This window comes from Podarcis raffonei, chromosome 7 (assembly GCF_027172205.1).
Source record: "Podarcis raffonei isolate rPodRaf1 chromosome 7, rPodRaf1.pri, whole genome shotgun sequence".
Taxonomy (NCBI): domain Eukaryota; kingdom Metazoa; phylum Chordata; class Lepidosauria; order Squamata; family Lacertidae; genus Podarcis; species Podarcis raffonei.
Window position 1 is genome coordinate 32,214,220 of NC_070608.1, and position 21,939 is coordinate 32,236,158.

A 21,939-nucleotide genomic window follows, 5' to 3' on the forward strand; every position below is an offset into this window, starting at 1 on the left:
GGATTTGCATTTCCCTGTATCATATGGCACAGTATGCTTTCCTTGAGTCATCTGGGTTTGTTTTACTCAAAACAAATCATTTGTCCTACAGCCACCTCTGACACAGTGCATCTTGGTTCAACCTGCTTTATTTATGTAGCCTAAGGGTTACATACATATGTGTGAACACTTCCCCCTCCAGGGGAAAAGGTTGGGTAATGCAAGTGGCTTCTTCTGATGTCCTCTGGAGATAAGGGCTCCTCCCTTCCTTATATTTGGAAGACCTGTGCCACAGAACAGAAGATCCTGTCCCAGGGTTGAATTCAACTGAGTCCTACTCAAAGAAGACCCACTGAAATTAATCAGCCGGTTAGCTGTTTCCATTAACTTCAGTGAGTCTACTCTGAGTAGGATTAGCAAGGGGTATCAGACCCCAGTGCCAGATAGCCTTCACACCCTTTCCAGATCTAAAATATAATTACCCCACACTACTAAGACTTCATAACCAAACTGCTGGTTGGTAAACCAATTTTAATCAGAAAGCAAAATACAGTTCATTGGACACAAATCTGTTTACAAATGTGTGTGTGTGTCTTTTCTGAAGAAATTATATTTGTGGAGAGCACATTTTCTGAGGCACATTATGGGCTACATTCATACACAGGCAGAAAAAATATGCTTACATTAAAAGAAAAGCAACACACCTATTGATTTACACTCACAATATCCAATGCATGATGCACAGTGCTTCAGAATAGACTGATGATGCATGACACTCCTGTGCAAAGAATAATCAAGGCACAAATTCCATCAAGGTGTCTCCTCCTAATGGACAATCCACAGAGGTCCAGTGCCTAACTGTTATTTGTGCCTTGGAAACCCGTTTGCTATGTTCCTAATAACAATCTACTTTTCATGTGCTTTCCTAATGTGATTTAAATGTGTGCTGCTCTGACAAAGTACATTCAACTAACTGGTGTTTTAGGAAAATGTGTTTTAATCCAGTCATGGTGCAACATATAATTGATGTAAAGCTCCTCATTTTTAGAAGGGCCAAATTTACATAATATATAAGTGGTGGATTAGCAGAGGGCTGATCACACTGAATGATGAGAAATGTTGAATTGCCAAAAGACCACATAAAGTAAAATATTAAGGAATGGCTTTTAAGAGAGAGAGAGAGAGAGAGAGAGAGAGAGAGAGAGAGAGAGAGAGAGATGGGAGAGGGGGGGTTGTGTATTCTTTCCAACTGCATATTGCCATATGAGCCACAATTTGAAAAGGAAGCTATATCAGCTAGAATCTTGAGTACTGGAAGCAGAAAGAAGCCTGGAGATTATCCCATTATTTTACCCCCCTGCAGCTCCAAATGCCCTCCTGAACAGCATGAGTTGAGAGGATGAGAAGTTGACCCAAAGCATGTGGAAGTTAACCCAAGTCATTACATGAGCAGAGCACCATTTGTGCAATCTGTATGGTCCTTTCCCCTCCCACAACATTGGGTAATCCAACCTTCTTCTGGAACTATGCCCCATCCTGTGCTGCTCAGAAGGGTCCCTCAACCATCCAGAGAGATTTTTTTTAGCAGTAGAAAGGGAAATCCCATTCCATAGTTTTCTGCTCCCAGTACTCCAGATCCAAGCTATTCTTTCATTTTTATTCAAGATTTCATTTCTATAAGTACCTGTGCGACAGCAGAAATCTACTCATATGGGGTAGCCAATATGGTGCCCGCTGATGTGGCTGGACTACAACTCTCATCATCCCTTACTAATGGCCATGAGAGTTGGCTGATGAGGATTGTAGTCCAACCACACCTGGAGGGTGCCATGTTGGCAACCCCTGTACTAATATATAACAACATTGTGGCCCATTACATCCTTGGTGTAATTGGTGGTCCTTTCACAGTTTGGCAAGAAACATCTACAGATAACTTTGCCTTGCTCTAATGGATGACATCACATTGGGAAACCTCCTCCGGAGACACACCAAAGCAAAATACCCAATTCCAGCTAAGAAGCCAACCAAAAGAGTGGTGCCAAAAATCCTTGGTGCCCTCTTCTTGGCCACTCGAAATGCAGTTGGAAGAACTGCAGAGATTAATATGTTGTTGACATGTCCTAAAACCTTGTGGAATGCTTTTCTCTTCAAGACACGGTCATAATAGGCTTCCAAGTTAGGCCGCTTTCCGTTCCCCCAGTTTCTCCTTGCCAGTCCAATGAACTTCAGTCGATGCAATGTAACAGCAAGGGATACATCGGCCAAGCTGAAAAACTGACCGCAGAGCCAAGGCTGGTGTCCATTTTCTAATCAGAATGAAGGTTAAAAAAAAGTTAGGGGTTAATAAAAAGTAATAAGATGAGAAGGACCTTGGGTCTTATGTTTCTGTCACTGTTTTCTCTATTATGCTCAAATAGCCCAGATTGTTCCTGGAAAATGCATTAAATTGTTTGTTTATTTGCATTTCTAAATTTTCAGTCTTAAAGCAACAAAAGTGCTTCAACAAGAAAACACTGGGAACCTTTGACTTAACCAATTGCAGTGCTTGGAATGAACTAGTTTCTTTTTAAAATGAACTTTCCATGTGCTCATCAAATGTCTGATATATCGATATATGCCAGTATATTGAACAACATGCAATGCTTTAACTGAGACAGCTACACACTGACCAAGAACTAAATATGAAAATTTCCTACCTGGAGTCTCTTCATTCCTTCTTTGCAGCTCAGTCTCAACTTGATCCAAAACTTTTTCCAGCTCATCCAATATTTTCTGTAAATACTTTATGTTATCATGATCCATCAGTTTAGACTAAGGAAAATAAATAGATTATATATTTAATCTGCAGTCCTATTTCCTGGGAGTAAGCTCCATTGAACATATTGAGATTTACTTCCGAGGAAGCATGCATAGTATAGTGTCATAAACCAGGCATCTATGCATCCAGTAGTGAGAGCCAGTGTGGTGTAGTGGTTAAGAGCGGTAGTCTCGTAATCTGGGGAACCGGGTTCGCGTCTCCGCTCCTCCACATGCAGCTGCTGGGTGACCTTGGGCCAGTCACACTTCTTTGAAGTCTCTCAGCCCCACTCACCTCACAGAGTGTTTGTTGTGGGGGAGGAAGGGAAAGGAGATTGTTAGCCGCTTTGAGACTCCTGAAGGGGAGTGAAAGGTGGGATATCAAATCCAAACTCTTCTTCTTCATCATCAGTGGAGTGTCGTAGCTAGAATAGCACTGCTCACCTGACTTTCAAACGCAGAGTGTTGTTGCTGGTTCCTGAGAGGTGGAGGGGCAAGATATGGGGAGTGCAGTGTGGGTGCAGCAACAAGAGTGTTCGTTTGGCATGATCACCAGGCAACACTCTGCTGAACTCTCCAGGCCTTACCCCTCTCAGGAACCAGCAGCAATGCTCAGTATTTGGAAAGAAAGTGAGCAAAACTGGAACCCACTACTGGTTGCATAACAACACCAATACAAGCACAGAACAAACAAGCAACAGTAATAGCAAGGAGTGTGGCCACAAAAGCAGAGCTATTACAAAACATTCCCCTTAACCTTGACTTCTTCTGAAGATACATACATGCAATGACAAGAAATATATCACATTAATATCACATCCAAAGGAACAGTAGCATTCTAAGTTAGGTTTTTGACTGTCAGATATTGTCCATTCTTACTTTAAGACGTTTCTGCTTCGCTATATAGGCATCTTGAAGATCTGGGTTTTCTTCTGCAAGTTTCTTTAATTCAGACTCAGTATTGCCTATTTGGCCTGAAGAAACAACAATGAGCTCATTAAAAGCTAATAAACCACGTCCATCAAAATACTTCAGTAGAGTTATATATATTAGAACATATCAGTTAGAAACTCTTTGATTTAAGAACTTGCCAAATGAATGTTGCCTGCCTGCTCCAATATCTGACATACTTGAGTATAAACACCTCTCTGTCACTGATGCAGATTTAACCCCTAAATACACTATAATTAATTTGATGGAAAACAGTATTTTTTAAAAAAAATGGTTTTGTTATTGTCAACGGAAATAGTTTTATGATAAACACACAAAAATAGAGTTAAAGCATTCTATCTAACACTGCACAAGCAGAGTTCTCATCAGACAATGGTACATACTACGAATTCTAGTTGTGGCGTAAGCTGGGATCATAGAATCTACTGCTAATTCAGGATGTAGAATGCAGCCATGTGTATAGGCATCCATTGGCAAGGAATCCAGGAGCTCTCTGTAGTGCTGAACCCTGGGATAGTACATGCTCCCTTCTTCTGGAATCAGCCTTGGAATGTTTTCTGGGGTGAAAAATTAGATAGATGATAGATGATAGATAGATAGATAGATAGATAGATAGATGATAGATAGATAGATGATAGATAGATCTACAAAGACGATGGTGAGAACAAAATTGAAGGATCAAAGTTTAAAGTCTTAGTCACTGCAATACTGTGATTGGAGAAGGCTCAGTTGCAAACCTTCATGCTTTCAGGCAACAGTAAAGGTAAAGGGACCCCTCACCATTAGGTCCAGTCGTCACCTACTCTGGGGTTGCGGCACTCATCTCGCTTTATTGGCCAAGGGAGCCGGCGTACAGCTTCCAGGTCATGTGGCCAGCATGACTAAGCTGCTTCTGGCTTACCAGAGCAGCACACGGAAACGCAGTTTACCTTTCCGCCGGAGCGGTACCTATTTATCTACTTGCACCTTGACGTGCTTTCGAACTGCTAGGTTGGCAGGAGCAGGGACCGAGCAACAGGAGCTCACCCCGTCGCGGGGATTCGAACTGCCAACCTTCTGATCGGCAAGTCCTAGGCTTTAACCCACAGTGCCACCCGTGTCCGGGAGAGCACTATTGCCTCATTCAGTGGTACTGCACAAGCTTTCTTTGCAGGAGATCCCAGGTTCAATCCCTGTTGCTTCTAGTTAAAAGGATCAGGAAACAGCTGATAGGGAAATCTCCTGCCAAAGTCCCTAGAGAGCTACTACTAGTCACAGTAGACAATAATGGGCAAATAGACTATGAGAGAGATGGGAGTAATAAAATCATAACCCATGTCAAAGAGTGGCTCTAATTTTTATCCTAAATCCATCCCACAATGTTTCCTAACCCCATTTTTCAGTGTGCCACAAGGATTAAACTGCACATTATGTGACCCTCCTGGAAGCATTTGGGCATCTTTAGACAATCGGTAACATTTAGGCAATCGTTTGGGCACCTGTAAACAAATCCTGATGCAGCAAGGTGTAACTCACACCCAACATTTACATTACGAAAAATCACCACAGTACTCTTCTTACCATTTACAAAAGTTTCTTCAAGATAGTCGACAATCTGAGTTGCATCACAAATTATGTTTTCTCTGTGGACAAGTACAGGGACTTCTCCAGATGCATTTAAACGCATAAACCAAGGCTCATTGTGTTCACTCAGTGGAAGGCTTACATCATGCTCTTCACATTTCAGTCCCTTTTCAGCAATCACCAAACGCACCTGAAAAATATATATGAACATTCCTGTTGAAGATTTACAGCTGTCCTATTAAAAATACACATTTCCTATTAATAGAGTTTGGAAATACACATGAAGAATCTGAAACTAACAGCATTATTAAAATATTATACATATAACATTAATTAATTTGTTGTTGTTGTTGCTGCTGCTGCTGCTGCTGTTTTGAAAATGAGTAACATACTATTTAATTTGGTTCAACATTGCAGGTGGATTCTGGTAGGGACATGCTCACAACATGATACCCATTAATTTCCTAAGTGCACTCTGTGGTCTCTGTAAAGAAAACCATGTATGAAGAAGCAAGCAAATATTGTTTCTTCCTTTTGCTGCTCAATTTATTTATTCTTGGAAACAGCTAACTGTTTTAAAATGAATAAAATTCTATGACAGGTAGTCAGTGTGTTCCATTCTAGATGTTGTTGGGACTACAGCTCCCATCATCCCTGACCCTTGGCCATGCTGGCTTGGGCTGGTGGGAATTGAAGTCTAATAACATCTGAAGGGCACCACATTGGCTATCCCTAGACTATGACAATTGTAAGGGCTCTGGGGCCTGTTTATGAAGCACACTGGGCTCCCCTTTCCCTACTCTCCCCTCTGCCTGCTTTCTTCTCCAAGTGCATTCTTACAGCTGCATTTAGATAAACAGAGTGTCCACACCCAGCAACCACCTTTTAGGTGGGCAAAACATACAGAGGGAGCTGTCCGGGTTCTGAAATCCGACATTCTTAGAAACAGCCACACTAGCTACTCACCTTTTGGGAACTGAAGGACTGAGTCCAATGATAGAGGATCAGTTTGTCATCTGTCTTCAAATATACTTCAGCTGGAGGCATTTCCCCTGCACCCCGGTCCTCTTTCTCTTCTGCCATTTCACCTTTTCTCTCGGCTCAGCTCACCACTCCGAGATTCTACCTATGAGATTTTGTTCTCTCGTCGTTACTGAGTCTGCTCCATGGACTGAGCATGCTCACTGCTGACAGATGAAGCTGCTGTTCTGACGATGCCCTTAGACTCCCTTGGAACCCGAAATGGGAGAAGTGTTGAAATTGCCATCAGTTTGAACCTAGGGAGATTTAAAAGAGGCACAGAGGGAGAACAACAACAACAGAGGGAACCTATATAAATGAAAAACACAAAGAATTTGAAGAGGGTTCTCTTGTATCCTATTTTCTAATTTGCAAAAAATAAAAAATAAAAATGAAGGCAAGACATTGTGATTCCAGTCAAGAATTTAAATTTGAGGCAGCAAAAACCTGATTGCCAGACAGCCCTCCAAGAATTATTTGATTTGATTTTCACAAGTTGAGAAAGGAGGTAAGTTCCACAAAGAGAAGATTTTTAAAGAGCACAAGAGGCTACGCTAATCCCTTGCAAGCTCAGCCTTCCATTCCTCTACTTCTACAATTTGATTAAACTCTTTCCTTGAATTTTAATGGTTCCTCATTACACTCCATGTTGATTAATTTACCTTGCTTTTGTCAAATATGGTTGCATATAATTTTTTTTTCATATTTCAGCATTAGCATGCATTTAATAATGTCAAATAAAATGTGCACTGCTGACAGCAGGGTGGAAATTACAAACAAAAATAAATATGTTTTAGAACCTAGGGAGCACAATTGTTTGTGTGCATGAATGAGATGTTTTATTTTCTGTCGGCTACCATAGCCAGCCTATAAAGAAAGGTGGGGAGCCCTTCAAGAATATTTTAAAAAAAGAAAAAGCAAAGTTAAGTAATGTTAAATAGACTATATGCAAATACAATAGGGGATGTATTGTGAGACATTGTCTACATTTGGCTACTACCAATGTTCTGAATAAGTGCAACATTTAGAAAGTGAAAAATGGTCATGCAAAATCTATAAATACAAGACCAAAATTTGGTGATGGAACTCCAGATTAGCCAACTTCCTTAATAAGAGTGTCAAACTGCAATCCTGTACTGAATTAATTTGGGAGTAAGTCCTATTGAAGTCAATGAAGGTTTCTTTTGAGTAGATATGAATAGGATTGCATTGTCAGAAACAGAATTTATATTTATATTTATATTTATATTTATATTTATATTTATATTTATATTTATATTTATATTTATATTTATATTTATATACAAGGGTATCACTAATCAGACACATTAAATCTAGATGAATAAATGATAGAAACGTAGCCAGAAAAAGAAAGAGTTCTACAACAATTTAAAACAGGGATTGGGAACCCTTGGCCCTCTGGATGTTGCTGTACTACAAGTCCCATCATTCTTGACCACTGAGCATGCTAGCTGGAGCTGATGTCCAACAACCTCTGGAGAGACATAGGTTCTCCATCCCTGCCTTAAAGACAAATACATATATTGTGGCACTAACTTACTTTGAGAGGAAACAGCTTCTGATGAAGTACACTCTTGTCTGTTATCAAGATTCTTCGAGATTTCTTGCTGTTTCTAGAAATCACACAGCCTGTAGGAGTGATGAACATGCATCCAGTAAACAACATGTCCCTGAATGACCACAAGAGGTCTCCATATTTCGAGAAACGGTTGGGGAAATGGAAGGGATTTGGCAGTTTTTTATCTGTGTGAAGTTCAAAATGAATGAGTTTTCATTTTTGTTAACCAATTATATGCTTTTTGAATCCATATATTTTTGTATCTACCTCTAACTCAGAGTGGTTTACAACAATGTAAAATCATAATACAATAATACATATATTAAAATGCAAGGCATACACACAAAGAGGAAAGTTTTACTTGAAACCCCCAATGTGCATATAAACTATATTATGTGAGATAATTATGAATCATGTGTATATGTGTAAACAACAACAACAAAACCCTGCAACTCTAAACACGTCTCTATTCTACATGAACCAATGTGGAATCTGCAATCTGCTTGGCTCTTTCCCCATGTTTCCCTTGGAAATTTTCCTGGGGAAGAAACCCCAGCCATTTTGGAAGGTGCTTCCTATATTCCCAGTTGTACATAATTCTATACAAAAACAAATGTCTAGAGTAATGAACAGACCAAAGTTCTGGAGCAAATTGAAGGCACCTGCGATCATGATTTCTCTTTAAGGACATAAGGGCACTGCTTTCTCCCCCAGTGCCTCATTCGTTGGCAACGAAGGTGGCAACCATTTCAATTTAATATCAGAAGTGCTGTACAAATTGGACTGCCATATTGTGTGCTATCATATTGCACTAGGAGCTTAAGAAGTCACAATTCAGATAAGTTCTTTAAAAAGAAAAAAAGACTACTTTTACTACTACTCACTGCTCTACTCAAATCATAAATGTGAAAATGTGATCTGGAAGCAGGGGAATACAAGGATGGACATGGAGAAACAATAGCAGGACTCACAAATACAATACAAAAGCCATTTAGCTGCTGTTAGAAACTTTTGTATCCCTTGTGATGCATAACATGACTTAAGTAGAATACCGTACTCCAGTTTCCTAGTTGTCCAGATTCAAAGTTAAGACCCTACCCTTCAAGTCCTAAATATACTTAGTAGTGAGATCCACTGGGTCCCATAGGACTTTCTCGTGTGTAGTTGCCTTTAAGAGAGGCGCCAGGCAATTGCTTGGGATTTTTCCAAGCTCTCTTACACACTTGCTTTGTAATCTCGGCAAGTCACATAAGGTCCTGTTATATCTGCAATGTGAGAGTGGTATGTAAAACTGGACATCTTACCTACAGATCTGCTGCCTGTGTGAATTGAGCCTCAGATCTGATTACTAAGTACAAAATATGGGGATTGCTACATTTTGTTTTAATAAAGAGATTTTATTTCAAAGACTACAATTGAAAAAAAATTATAATGAAATTACATTAATGATAAATGCATTCTGCTGTTCTTACCTTACTTTATCCTAGCCTTCTTTTTTAAAAAAATTAAACATCCCAAACAACTAATGTACTCACTATGGCAAAGCTTCAAATTTGGATTGCATTTCATCTTAGAAATGCAGAAGAGCAAAAACAGAGTCATCCTATACATGTTTCCTCATGAGTCTCAACAAGTTCAGTGTAACATATTTCCTGGAAAGTGTGGTAAGGATTGCAGGCTGACTAACCAGACAAATGAATGCATGTTCTCTTAAACTAAAACATCATGATTATAACTAGATGAAAAATCATATGAGAGAAGTGACTATTGTGATTTAATTCATATAGCAACTCAGCAGAAAACATTTATGATCTCTAGGAGTCACCCTGCTCTGAAACGACTCATTTAGGGTGACAGTCTAAATTAATTCATGGATCTACTCTGTTTACATGCTCTCCCACTGAAACCCCATTGAACTGTGTAAGTGATTTTCCTTTTGCTTGTGTTATTATTATGCTTATATTAAAATCACACTGTCCACAGAAGAATCAGAGCTACCTAAAAGGACAAAACACTCCACTACCCCACAATTTTTTAAATTTAAAATGTAATCACCACAAATCAGCATTTTCATTTGCAAATGAAAGTTAGCTAATTCAGATTTACTAATGCAGCATTTACTGAAGACTCCTTGGATTAAAAATATCCAGTTAAAAAGAGACGGTGAAAATACAAACCCTGGACTTGTAAGTGAGAATGACGTTGACTGTGTGCCCTGTGAGAGAATGGGAGGGAGAAATTAATAGAGCAGGCAACAGCATGTGTCTGATATAAAAACCTGCATTCAGCAATGCTACAGTAGGCTATTATATCAGCATAGAAAGAAGCAAAGCAGAAAATCCTCAAGAGAACATCTAGCTATTTTTCTCAAATTACATAGAGAAAAGTACACCCAAAAGGGAAAACATTTTATCATATGTATTGTATTGTATTGTATTGTATTGTATTGTATTGTATTGTGACAGTGAATTTTTATACATTCTTTTATACACCAGGGAAAAGAAAGTTAGCAGGAGGAGAGAGGGAAAGCAAATCCCAGTTCATCCACTATCAGAGGAGGCATCTGCCCCCATCTTTCCCTCTGAGAAAGAATGAACTGTGTCCATAGGAGCTAACACAATAAAATATTTGAGGGGGCTGGGCCCCCACAAAATTGATGGCCATTCCAGACCCTCGAAGTGTCCCTATTCTCCAGGGACATCCCTGGTTTAGAGAAGCTGTCCCAGTTTCTGATTTGATTCCAGAATGTCCCACTCTTCCTTAGGATGTCCCTATTTTCATTGGATAAAAGTTGAAGAGTATGGAGTTATCTGACCCCCCCGAGCCATCTGAAGGCAATCCTATATAGGGAAGTTTTTAAAAATGTTTTATTATGTTTTTATATATGTTGGAAGCTGCCCAGAGTGGCTTGGGCAACCCAGTAGTAAGATGTGTGGGGTATAAATAGTAAAATTATCATTATGGAATGGGACGTCCCTATTTTCAACAGAGAAATGTTGGAGGGTATGCCATTCCCATTCAAATGGTTTGTGTGCACTATCTCATGTGATCAATTATGTGTGGCAGGGCTTACCCGATGCCCCTACAACTTTATTCAAGTTGGCACCCCTGGCTGTGTCCAACAATGATGCCCACTTAGGCCAAAGCCCTGCTTAAGAGAGCTTCATCTGTCAGGTAGGGGATGATGGAATTATGCATCCAGTGCCTTTATTTGATTGTGTGTTGGCAGAAGAGGAGCCCTGCTGGGTCTGTCTTGTCCAGCATCCTTATTTCCAGCACAGGCCAGCCAGGATAGCCCCAGGAACCAAAGTAAAGTTATGCAAGATCCAAACTCTATTGTTCGACTTACACCACCTTTTTTGCTGGCTTAATTTATGCTGGGTTTCCAGGTCACATGACAGAGCTGAACAGGGTTAGAATCCAGCCTAAGTCCCCCCCACCCCCTCTGGTCCTGCCCTCACCACACTCCTCTTTCAGGATTAACACCAGTTTGGGATCCACTGGGCCCAGCTCAGCCAGCTGAGTCAGGATGGGGGAGATATGCCAGCATGCATCTGGCTGAGCCAAGAAGTAGGGAGAACATGAGAAAGCCCTGCTGGATCGGTTCAAAGGCCACCATCCGGTTCTGACAGTGGCCATCCAGATAGCTATGTGGGGCTATTTGTGATTCAGAAGCTGCTATTCAGAGGCATACTTCTGGCAGTGGAGGAAAGTCCACCCACGATTTCCTTCCATATGTAACAGCCAGTAACATTGCCAAAGAGCAAAGGAGACCAAAGCAGCGTGAGAAGATGGATGAGGAGAAGAAAAAAGACAAACAAGAGAGATAGCAAGGCTTATGGGCAAGACTGCATCATGACTGCATCCAGTCAAAAACTTGAATTGCATGCCATCAGTAAGTTTTGCAATTTGTAGCTAAGAGCACAAATGTTTCAAGGAAGATAAGCACGTCTTATCCTGCCCATTCTACAACAATATTGCTGAATGTCCATTTTCCAAATAGGTGAGATGAAAACATGTCTAGGCCCCTCAGTGAGTCTGCGGCTGAAGCAGGAATTCATTTGACATCAATAGCCAAAATGCTATTCACAAGGCTAATTTCCTCTTCCAAAAAAACCACAACCCAAAATAAAGGCAGCCTGCCCTCTGAAAAGTTGTCAAAAACCAAATTCTTTTCTCATATATCACTGATCTCATGTATCATTGCTCCAAAGTCAATGCAGCTATGCTCTGTAACTTTCTGATTACTCAGGGTTTTGTCTATACCTCTACACAATACAACTATGCAAAACTGCAGGTTGTATTTTAAAAAAAATCAAAACAAAGGAAGAGTTAGTGATTGGAGGTGGTGATATTTTAAAAAGACATATACCAGTATTTCATCTTTTTAGAATTTATATTTCACAGGCATTTCTCAGCCAACTGAAAAGATAGCTGGAAATATTTGTGCATGGTGGGTAAATATAGTGCTCTCCAGTGCTTTTTTTCCTTTTTTAAAAAAATGGTATTTGAAGAAGTGTGCATGCACATGAAAGCTCATACCAAGAACAAACTTAGTTGGTCCTAAGGTGCTACTGGACATATATATATATCAAAATGGCTACCTACCTGAATCTATAAAAAAAAATTTTAGGGGTACTCTCACCATTTTATACTTCAAATTGGGGAAAATAAAAACAATAAATGGACAAAAGTACAAAGATTCACACATTGTTTAGGGGGCATGAGTACCCCTGCGTACCCCCAGGGGGGGAATCACTGGTGCTCTCTCATTCGAAAGCATTTTTAAATTAGTGAGAGAGATACATGGAATATTGAGAGGGTTTTGTCTACTCCATTTTGTGTTAGCACTTTCATACTTCCACCACAGATGGTTGTGTAACACCAAAGAGAATATTAGAGGCAGAGAAAGAACCCTTTCAGTCTTCGCTTTTCATTATGCAAGGAGTTGCATGCTTCTGTCAGTGCCACAAATAACAGCAAGCTCTCACGCAGAACACACTCCCATATCTTGAAACACTGAGTCAGCTGCTGCTTTAATATATGGCCCAAGAAGTTAACACTCTCTGCTCGGGGACCATATGCCCTCCTCCCGTTTTTGCTTGATGTCAGCTTGATCAGGACAGGAATTAAGTCTCTCTTAACCACAGCTACTTTTGCAAATGTTTTATCAAAGCCTTTGAATGCCTGGCAGCCAATGGCCCCACTGGGTACTGGGAATGTGATCTGGGTCTCCGAGTGGAGGAGCAGCATGACCATATTTACGGCTGTTGCTATTCTGGGGCAAGCATGCTGCCTCCTCTCTCCTTGGCACCAGAAGCACATTGCCTGTCCCTTCGTCTTTCAACACTCACTTCTAGCAAGAGAGGATGAAGTGAAACATACAGTTTACTTGGGAGGAAAATTGCTTGCATGCATCAGTCTTTTTAATGGTGGGGGGGAGGGAGAATCTTAACTGGATACCCACCCTAGGTATCCACTGTACACAATAACATGGTTTAGTGGCAATTTAATACGCTTCTTATATTTAGGCATTATAGATCTATAACTCTTGCAGCCTGTTCTTTGCTTATAAAATACAGCTAATCTCAAGTGTTGGGTCATACAGGTTCAAGGCTGTGTTGGGTTATCATCACCTACCACATCTTGGCTTGCCGTCATATTTAGCAAACTGTATAAAGCAAGCATCAGCATGCTTGTTGGGTGCTGCAAACACTGCAAAATTCCTACATGTGAAACACTTTTCTGTAGGTATTAGCATGCAGCACCGTTGTAGATTTGCCACTGTTAATGCTCACCTGCACATCTGTTTTACTGGAAAGTTGCAGTGAGCAAGAGCTTCAAAAATGAGGTTCAGATCTGTGTGATTGTCATGTCTCATGCTCTGTTTAAAGGCAGAATATTAATTATTATCCCTATTTGCATTTCATTTCATTTCCAACTTCGACTTTACCACCAGATGAAGTGTAGCTGATGGGTCTCAAACCCTTGGTATTTGCCAACATGTGAATATAGGCTCCAGTGGATTGAGTCGAAGAGACCAATTGTGGGTGCTGTAGAGGGAAATGAGGGACAGATGGGACTCGTCAACCTGGGAAGGCAACACATCTAGAAGAAGGAAAACTCTGATCCTAAACCTTTCTGCCTTGTGGCTATATTCATTCATGAGAAAGGCTTGGGAAGTAAACTCTGAGGAAAAATCTGTACATGCTGCCAGGTGAATCTTCTTGGGAGAAGAAAAGGCTAAAGTGTAAGTCTTACACAAATCCAGACTGGAGTCCCTAAAACAACGTCTTGTATGCCTCCTTCCGGCAACACCTTCAGCGAAGCTAGTGCCAAACATTTTGCTCTGCTATCCTTTGGACCACATCAGTGAGAACGAGAGGGGGATACTGTCATCTGGGCAGCCCAGGACCTCCATACACACTGCCCAGGCTTGCACCCCAAAGAGGTCACTTTGGTGCTGCTAACACAGCAAAAACAACACAGGAGGCAGCAATTATAAGTTACTGGTCTCTGCAGACACAGCAGGCACTGTGATTCTCCAGCAGTTTGACTTCGCCTGCAGAGGTGAATTTCATTGCCTCTTGAGACAGGTGAATGCCAACAGATTTGTGTGTGTTTAAGAGAGGAGGGTATGTGAAAGTTAATGAGCTAGAAACCATGGTCCCTCATCTTCTTCAGAAACCTCCACTGAATAGTAGAAGTGCAATGGACTTGTGTCTGCGTGGGTGCAGAAGGGGCAGACTACACACTTGCCCTATATCTTGACTTACTGGTGTATATACCTATCACATCCTACAGGTTCAGTTCAGGTCGTTTGTGATTATATCAAATTTAGGATGCACAGACAATCCCATGTTGCAAAGGACAACTGGCAGACTTTCAAGCACAGCATTAAGCCGCCCTGCAATCATATGCACATTTATGTTCTGCTTGAGGGCTTCCCATAGGCATCTAGTTGGCTGCTGTGAGAACAGGATGCTGGACTTGATGAGCCTTTTAGTGTAATCCAGAAGGGCTCCTCTTATGTTCTTATAGGGCAGCACGGAGACAGTGTTGATTGCAGGATGCCAAACAGGACTCATGCACCAGAATAGAAGTGGACACACCTGCAATAAAGCATGTCATCCCAGCCCAGGAAAATTGGCTTCACATCCAGTAAGTCCTATTGAAGCAGCAAAATATACTTCTGAGTAAGCATGCTTAGGACGGTACTATTAATAAACAATGAAACTTCCTATGCACTAAGTCCTATTGAATGCACGGGGGCTCAACCCAGAACAAGCATGCCTACCTACTTTCAGTTCTCAGTGTCAAAATACTTCTGTTCCATGTTTTCTAAAAAGCCTGTCATGGTTGGGTCTTGGATATAATCTAACAAGAAATTAGATATTAGTGTCTGCAATGATGTATAACCATCTGCTCTCTGTGTAACCAGGTGTTGTAAACTCAAGTGAAAATGTTGAGCATTAGCTTTCTGCATCATACAGAGAGAGAGTAAATATGATGAACTAGATGGTATAGTTCAATGCTATATATTTCTACCCAGTATTTCTTGCTAACAGGTAAGTATCCTTGAGATATTAGCCTCAATTGGCCCTAGAAAAGCTCAGTAATTGTTGCCCATCTCCGCTCATGAGCTCACCTGCAGAACCAAAGAGAAATATAAGGGTTTGTTTCTTCCCAGCATGATATATACATGTGGGCAAACTGGAGGAGAGGAAAACAATACTTAACAAAAAGCATATGAAAACAGTGGGATAGCTGAGTGATGACATGACGGTTGATGCAAAAGTAGAACCCTATGTAATCAATGTGTTTGAACACGGTTGGTAGAGTATCTGCCTTGCATGAAGAGTCCCATGTTTAACCCCAGGCATCCCCATGCAGGACTGAGAGGGATTCCTGCTTGAAACCATTGAGAGCTGCTGCCAGTCAGTGCAGACATTACTGAGCTAAATGGACAGATGGCCTGATTTTGGTATAAGGCAGTTCCCTGTGTTCCTATGTAATAAAAACAAATGATACTCATTTGACTTCGCAAGTTACTTCCCAGTTTTCCACCTGTGTGGAAAAACTTCAAGAAATATATCTCAATAAATATGTGTGTGTTGTAGTCAACTAGGTTCTACTCAGAGTAGACTCACTGAAATTAATGAAATTAACTTCGTTATGTCAATTACCTGGATGTAACCATTTTGTGCATAACCTTGGCAAGGTCTGCTTTTCTGGGGAAAGGTCTAAGCTGGTGCTACACTAATTACCTCTGTTTCCCTTATTCAAGACTTTTGTTTTTATCATTCTACTGCATGAGGAGATGAGACTGATGCTGGCTTTCCTAGTAAGTTTATGACCTGAAGACTTCCTCGCAGCCCACACTTCTGGCAAATAACAATGCCAGTTCACATTGTTCTACAAAATGCACATGTCTTCAACAGGGACTCTATTGTTTTTCCATTTGTGAGACTATCATTTAACCCTGGACACTGCTATTCCTCCTTGGAGAGAGGGACTGACATTTGACTGTCATTCCACTTACAGGACTGTCATTTAACTGCCATCCCACTCTGAACACTCAATCCTTTTCGTTCCCATGGCAACCTACATTCCAACGTTTCTCCAAGGCCCCCTTCCTATAGTTTTTTATTTCCATTTTCCCCCTTGCCTGCCATAGTTTTCCCTACCTTCCATTTTGGTACACCAGTGCCTCTGTATTACCCCCTCTATTGTTCTCTGACCCCTACCCATTCCTCAAGTCAATTCATCTTTCCTTTCTGTTGCTGAATAAGCTCTGGCTTCTGCAAAAATATTTGCAGTCCCAGAAGGAAGTACCAATGAGGTCAAGGTAGACAGACAGGTAGTTTATTTTGTTTTGGCCATAGGCCATCATCAACAGAGGTTATTTCCAGCACTTATAGAAAGCCTTGTTCTCCTGACTTATCTTTATTGTTCTACAGTCATTGTTCTAGCACCCAGTTGTTTGTCAAGCCCTGTTTCGTGGGAATGCTAAAAGCTGACTTTCGATTGAGACAGGAACTATACTTCATCGATTTATTAGTTCCAGATCTTACCTACATATGTAATTCCCCACCTGCCACCGCCAGCACCATTTGATTCTCACAGCAACCACTTAATTTTTTAAAAAATCTCTAAACAGTTTACATGACAGTCACTTCACATAGAGAATGTTATTTTTAAATGGTCCCCACCATAAGAAACAACTGTGGATCTGTCCTGTGTGTTCCTATACATTTTACAGTTTGGACTTTCTTACTGTAAAACACTTTGATAAACTTCTTACATCAAGCAATTTTAAGAACGTAAGCAGAGCTGTGCTGGATCAGGCCCATCTCAGGGGCCGACCTTGGTAATATGCTGCCCTGTGGGAGGCCATTTGACACCCTTCCCCCAGCCCTCACAGGCTTTGGGAAGGAGGTGCAAGGCTCTGGCAGGGTCCTAGAGCCCTCCTATCTACTTCCCAAAGTCAGGTAAGTGCCCCCCCCCCCCGCGTTGGTACAGAGGACTCTAGGACACTGTCAGAGCCCTGGCACCTCCTTCCCCAAGCCATATATGCACCTACTGGGCTTTGAGAAGGTGCTCTCCTCAGCTGCAGGCCCTGTACAACTGCACTGAGCACACTGCCCTAAATCCGCCTCTACCCATCTTGTTTAGCGTACTGTTCTCATGTGAATCCCACAGGACATAAATGTACCATAGATATGATTACAGGGTCCAAGGCTGTGCCAGAAAGTCTACAAATTGTTCTCTTTGTGGCAACTTTGGACTGTCTGTATATACTAAGTTTGTTAATACAGTGGTACCTCGGGTTAAGTACTTAATTCGTTCCAGAGGTCCGTTCTTAACCTGAAGCACCACTTTAGCTAATGGGGCCTTCTGCTGCTGCCATGCTGCTGGAGCACGATTTCTGTTCTCATCCTGAAGCAAAGTTCTTAACCTGAAGCACTATTTCTGGGTTAGCAGAGTCTGTAACATGAAGCGTATGTAACCTGAAGCGTATGTAACCTGAGGTACCACTGTAATCACAAGCATTTCATGGTTTTTCCACAGCAAAGTACTCTACAGCAAAGTACTCTACTTCCTACATTGCTCCATCGGGAGAACTACCCCTTCATTCCTGTTCTCAATTTGAGAACACATTTATCCCATGACTGCTAAGCTCACTCAGGTTCAGAAGATACACTCATCCAAATGTTGGTCTAACTGCTGCACCATGCTGAGATAAAAGGACTGGGGAGGAGCAATGTGGGCGTGGGTCCTCTTCAGGAGCCCACACCTTGGCTTGGCTTATAAGAACATGAGAATGTTGGATCAGGCCAGTGCACCTTTTCTAGTTCAGCATCCTACTCTCATAGTGGCCAGCCAGATGCGCCTGGGAAGCCCCAGCCAAAGCAGGACATGAGCATAAGACCACTCTCCCCACTTGGGATTCCCAGAAAATGGCATTCAGAGGCAGTGGATCAAGAACAACATGGAGGCAGAGCATTTGCACCAGGCCAAGGCCAACTGGGGGATGCGGGTGGCGCTGTGGGTTAAACCACAGAGCCTAGGACTTGCCAATCAGAAAGTTGGCGGTTTGAATCCCTGTGACAGGGTGAGCTCCCGTTGCTCAGTCCCTGCTCCTGCCAGCCTAGCAGTTCGAAAGCATGACAAAGTGCAAGTAGATAAATAGGTACCACTTCGGCGGGAAGGTAAACGGCGTTTCCGTGCGCTGCTCTGGTTCGCCAGAAGCGGCTTAGTCATGCTGTACGCGGGCTCCTTTGGCCAGTAAAGCGAGATGAGCGCCACAACCCCAGAGTCGGCCACGACTGGACCTAATGGTCAGGGGTCCCTTTATCTTTTCCTTTAAGGCCAATTGAATCACCTCTGTTTCTACATTTGTTGACACTCTCAGAGAATTAGTGAGATGGATAACTGATTAAATAGTCAACAAAATGAGCACAGCAGGAAGAAGAGTTTTAGCCAGCACAATCCCTGCTATGCTCATTTTCTACTTGCAGGGAGGTGTGTTGTTTGTTATTTTAAACATTGGGGACCTTCACAAATGGAATACCTCACCTATAGACTGAAGTGCGATACAGTGCATTCTGCTACCTCACCTTATTGCATCAGATACAGCGACTGGGGCACCTTCCTTTGTTGGGAAGATTGCATGTGATTACTGATAGAGGTTAAAGGTAATGGATGGTTTAAGGTAAACAGAAATCGCTCTGGAATGTATGAAAGGGAAAAACCAGGCCATTGACAGTTTGGCTCCAGGGCTGGCGAACTTCTAGCACTAGTCCCTACCACAAGCTATCTTCACACAACTGGGAATTAAGCAGCAGGAGGGTTCAAAGCAACGTGAAACCTGTCATTTTAGAAATTAGCAGGTTGCTTCAAAAACCACACACAGACAAGTTCTCTCAGAAGAAGGGAGGAGCCTACTAAGGGTCAAGCTTGCTTGTGCCTAAAAGCTTCTGAACTGAAAGCTTTCCTTTTTGAATCTTAGATGAGTGAAGAGAGGTTGCAGAGCGTGCATGGTGAAAGAAATGCACTCTGTGCATGCTCAGAGCTGCTAGCTTATTATTACTTGATATGCTCTCAGCCCAAACAGAGTCGTGCCTGGCATTGCAAAGCAGCTATGGGGGTCGAACCCACAAGTTGTTGTTCTTTAAGTGCTGAACAAGTGCATCTACCTACCCCACACAGGTTGCACATCCACCATACATTGCAAGCGCATTGAAAGCACCTGTTTCCTCGCCTCCAGAGAATCCTGGGAACTACTAGTTTACCTCACAAAGCTACAGCTTCCTTTGCAGGATTCGGGGGGGGGTTGTTATGTGCTTTAAATGTGGTTTAAACGTATGGTATTATGGCTCCCCCCCCCCCGTGGTCTCCTGGTCGCTCCCTCACACCTTTGCCTGTGCTGAGGCGCCGACAACACCCCCTTCCCCCTCAAGCGGGATCCGCCTCACGCGCGCACCGGTGTTTTTTTTTAACCTCCTTTCCCCTGCTTCAAGAGTTCCGGAAACTGCGCGCCTGCCTCGCTCGCCTGAGGCACCTGCCCCGCCTCGCTCCCTCCCCTTCCCGCCTTTTTCCCTCTCCCGGGGCAGGAGCCGGCCGGCGGCCGGGCTTGGGTGGGGCAGGAGGGGACGGCGGAGGGGAGGAGCGCGGCTGAGGGCGGGCGCCAGCGCCGAGCCGAGGAGCGCTGCCTGGGACGGAGCGCTGGCATTTGTCGCGGGAGCCTCAGCAGGGGACGCAGCGCAGCGCCCCGAGAACAGCAGCGGCGGCGGAGGAGCCGAGCTCGGCCCGGGCGCGCCCCGCTCCCCCTGAATGACGGGCGGCAGGTTCGACTTCGACGATGGCGGCACCTACTGCGGCGGCTGGGAGGAGGGCAAGGCCCACGGGCACGGCATCTGCACCGGGCCCAAGGGGCAGGGCGAGTACGCGGGCTCGTGGGCGCACGGCTTCGAGGTGGTGGGCACCTACACCTGGCCCAGCGGCAACACCTACCACGGCTACTGGGCGCAGGGCAAGCGCCACGGCTTGGGCGTGGAGACGAAGGGCAAGTGGATGTACCGCGGCGAGTGGTCGCACGGCTTCAAGGGCCGCTACGGCGTGCGCCAGAGCCTCACCACCCCGGCCCGCTACGAGGGCACCTGGAGCAACGGGCTGCAGGACGGCTACGGCGTCGAGACCTACGGCGACGGAGGTGAGTGCGAGAGGCGGGCAGGCGAGCAGCGGCCGCCAGGGGGCGCGCGGAGATGGCGCGCCACGGCTTCCACACGTGCGCGTGTCCAATCCCCGGTCGCCGGAGTGCAGCGCTGCGCTCGGCAGCTTCCCGAGTTGGTGCGCTCGCTCTCTTTCACTTTTTATTTTTCCGATCTTATGGTTTGACAAACGTGGGTAGCAGGTGCATTCTTTGAAGCGTCCCGCTTGCGGAAGGAAACGCGCGGCGCTCTAGGTTCGAGGAGGAAGAGAGCCTGCAAAAGTTTCGCCTTCCTCACCGCGAGGATTGCTCAGAGCCCCGTTTTCTGTAAAAAGTATAGATCCCACCACCGTGCATAGGTGGCAACCGCCGCGAAGCCGATGGCCCTTTGTAGCTTCATGCAAAAAGTGAGAGGCGGCTTGACACCCTGCTGCTGCTGTTGATCTTCCGCCTTCTGGGAATGAAACAGGCGCCGATAAGGGAGTATTAGCACATTTGTACGGCTTGTCTTGCACAGGCGGTTTGCAGCGCAGACAAGAGATAATGCCCCCCCTTTCTTTTCTTCTTTGCTACAATCGCACAGTTCAGTTCATCAGATACATCCGAGTGTGGGCTGTTGTCCACCAAAGCCTATGCCACAATATATTGGTTAGCCTTTAAGCTGCCATAAGGCTCTTTGTTGTTTTGGCCGCAGCATGCTAACCACAGATATTCCTCTGGAATTTCCAAATTGAATTAGATCCTCCCTTCAATTCTCCTATAAGCTGACATTAAAAGAGTGAGGAAAGTCCACCCTTTCTGCCACTCTGATTGCTGTGACAGTATGTTAAGTTGCTAAGGGGGATCTAATCTGCATTAAATCATTTTTGAGTAAGCACCCTGTTATCTGCTTGGGCACATAATTGCAGTAGGTGTTGTGGGATGAACTGAGTATGGGCTGCCTGACTTAAATTTAGATGGTTGCCTAGGTTGCCTTCAGACACCCTTTTCCCACCTCAGCATTTTCGTGCAGTACAGTTGCTTAGGTCTCTCCTGAAAACCCTGAACGCAGTTTTTAGCTTGCTCAACATCATGAGTTTGAGGCTGCATGTATACCACACGTTTAAAGCACACACGCTCACACACCCCAAAAAAGAATCCTGGAAACTGTAGTTTACCAATCACAGAGCTACAATTTCCAATACTCTGAACAAACTACAGTTCTCGGGATTCTTGGAGGAGGCAGATGCATGGGGTATTTAAAATTAACTTTTACAAGGGAGGGATTAAATGTTACGGTACTGTTTTTTAGGATTGCTACTTTTCTTTACCAGCTGATAGAAATACTTCCAATATTTTA

General features: G+C 43.3%; 2 protein-coding genes across 6 annotated transcripts in view; one reads left to right on the forward strand and one right to left on the reverse strand.

Moving 5' to 3' along the window:
- Positions 1–490: 490 nt before the first annotated feature.
- On the reverse strand, positions 491–20,465 carry GDAP1 (ganglioside induced differentiation associated protein 1). 2 transcript variants are annotated; one of them, XM_053395835.1, is made up of 9 exons: positions 20,405–20,465; positions 10,066–10,103; positions 7,863–7,959; positions 6,256–6,518; positions 5,287–5,479; positions 4,110–4,283; positions 3,655–3,749; positions 2,676–2,790; positions 491–2,285 (listed from the first exon to the last, which is right to left on the reverse strand). In XM_053395835.1, the coding sequence occupies exons 4-9, from the start codon at positions 6,370–6,372 to the stop codon at positions 1,903–1,905; spliced, it is 1,077 nt and encodes a 358-aa protein (XP_053251810.1). In that variant the 5' UTR covers positions 6,373–6,518; positions 7,863–7,959; positions 10,066–10,103; positions 20,405–20,465; the 3' UTR covers positions 491–1,902. The 2 variants fall into 2 exon arrangements, with proteins under 2 accessions (XP_053251810.1, XP_053251809.1); XM_053395834.1 differs by lacking the exon at positions 20,405–20,465 and adding an exon at positions 12,695–12,769.
- The window catches only part of JPH1 (junctophilin 1), a 62,690-nt gene continuing 60,818 nt past the window's right edge, over positions 20,068–21,939 (forward strand). For 2 of the 4 annotated variants that reach the window (XM_053395833.1, XM_053395832.1), the window contains exon 1: positions 20,068–20,603. In XM_053395833.1, coding sequence (XP_053251808.1) covers positions 20,225–20,603 — 379 coding nt within the window. In that variant the 5' untranslated portion in view covers positions 20,068–20,224. The remainder of the gene's footprint in view (positions 20,604–21,939) is intronic. The other 2 variants (XM_053395831.1, XM_053395830.1) reach the window with 2 other exon arrangements.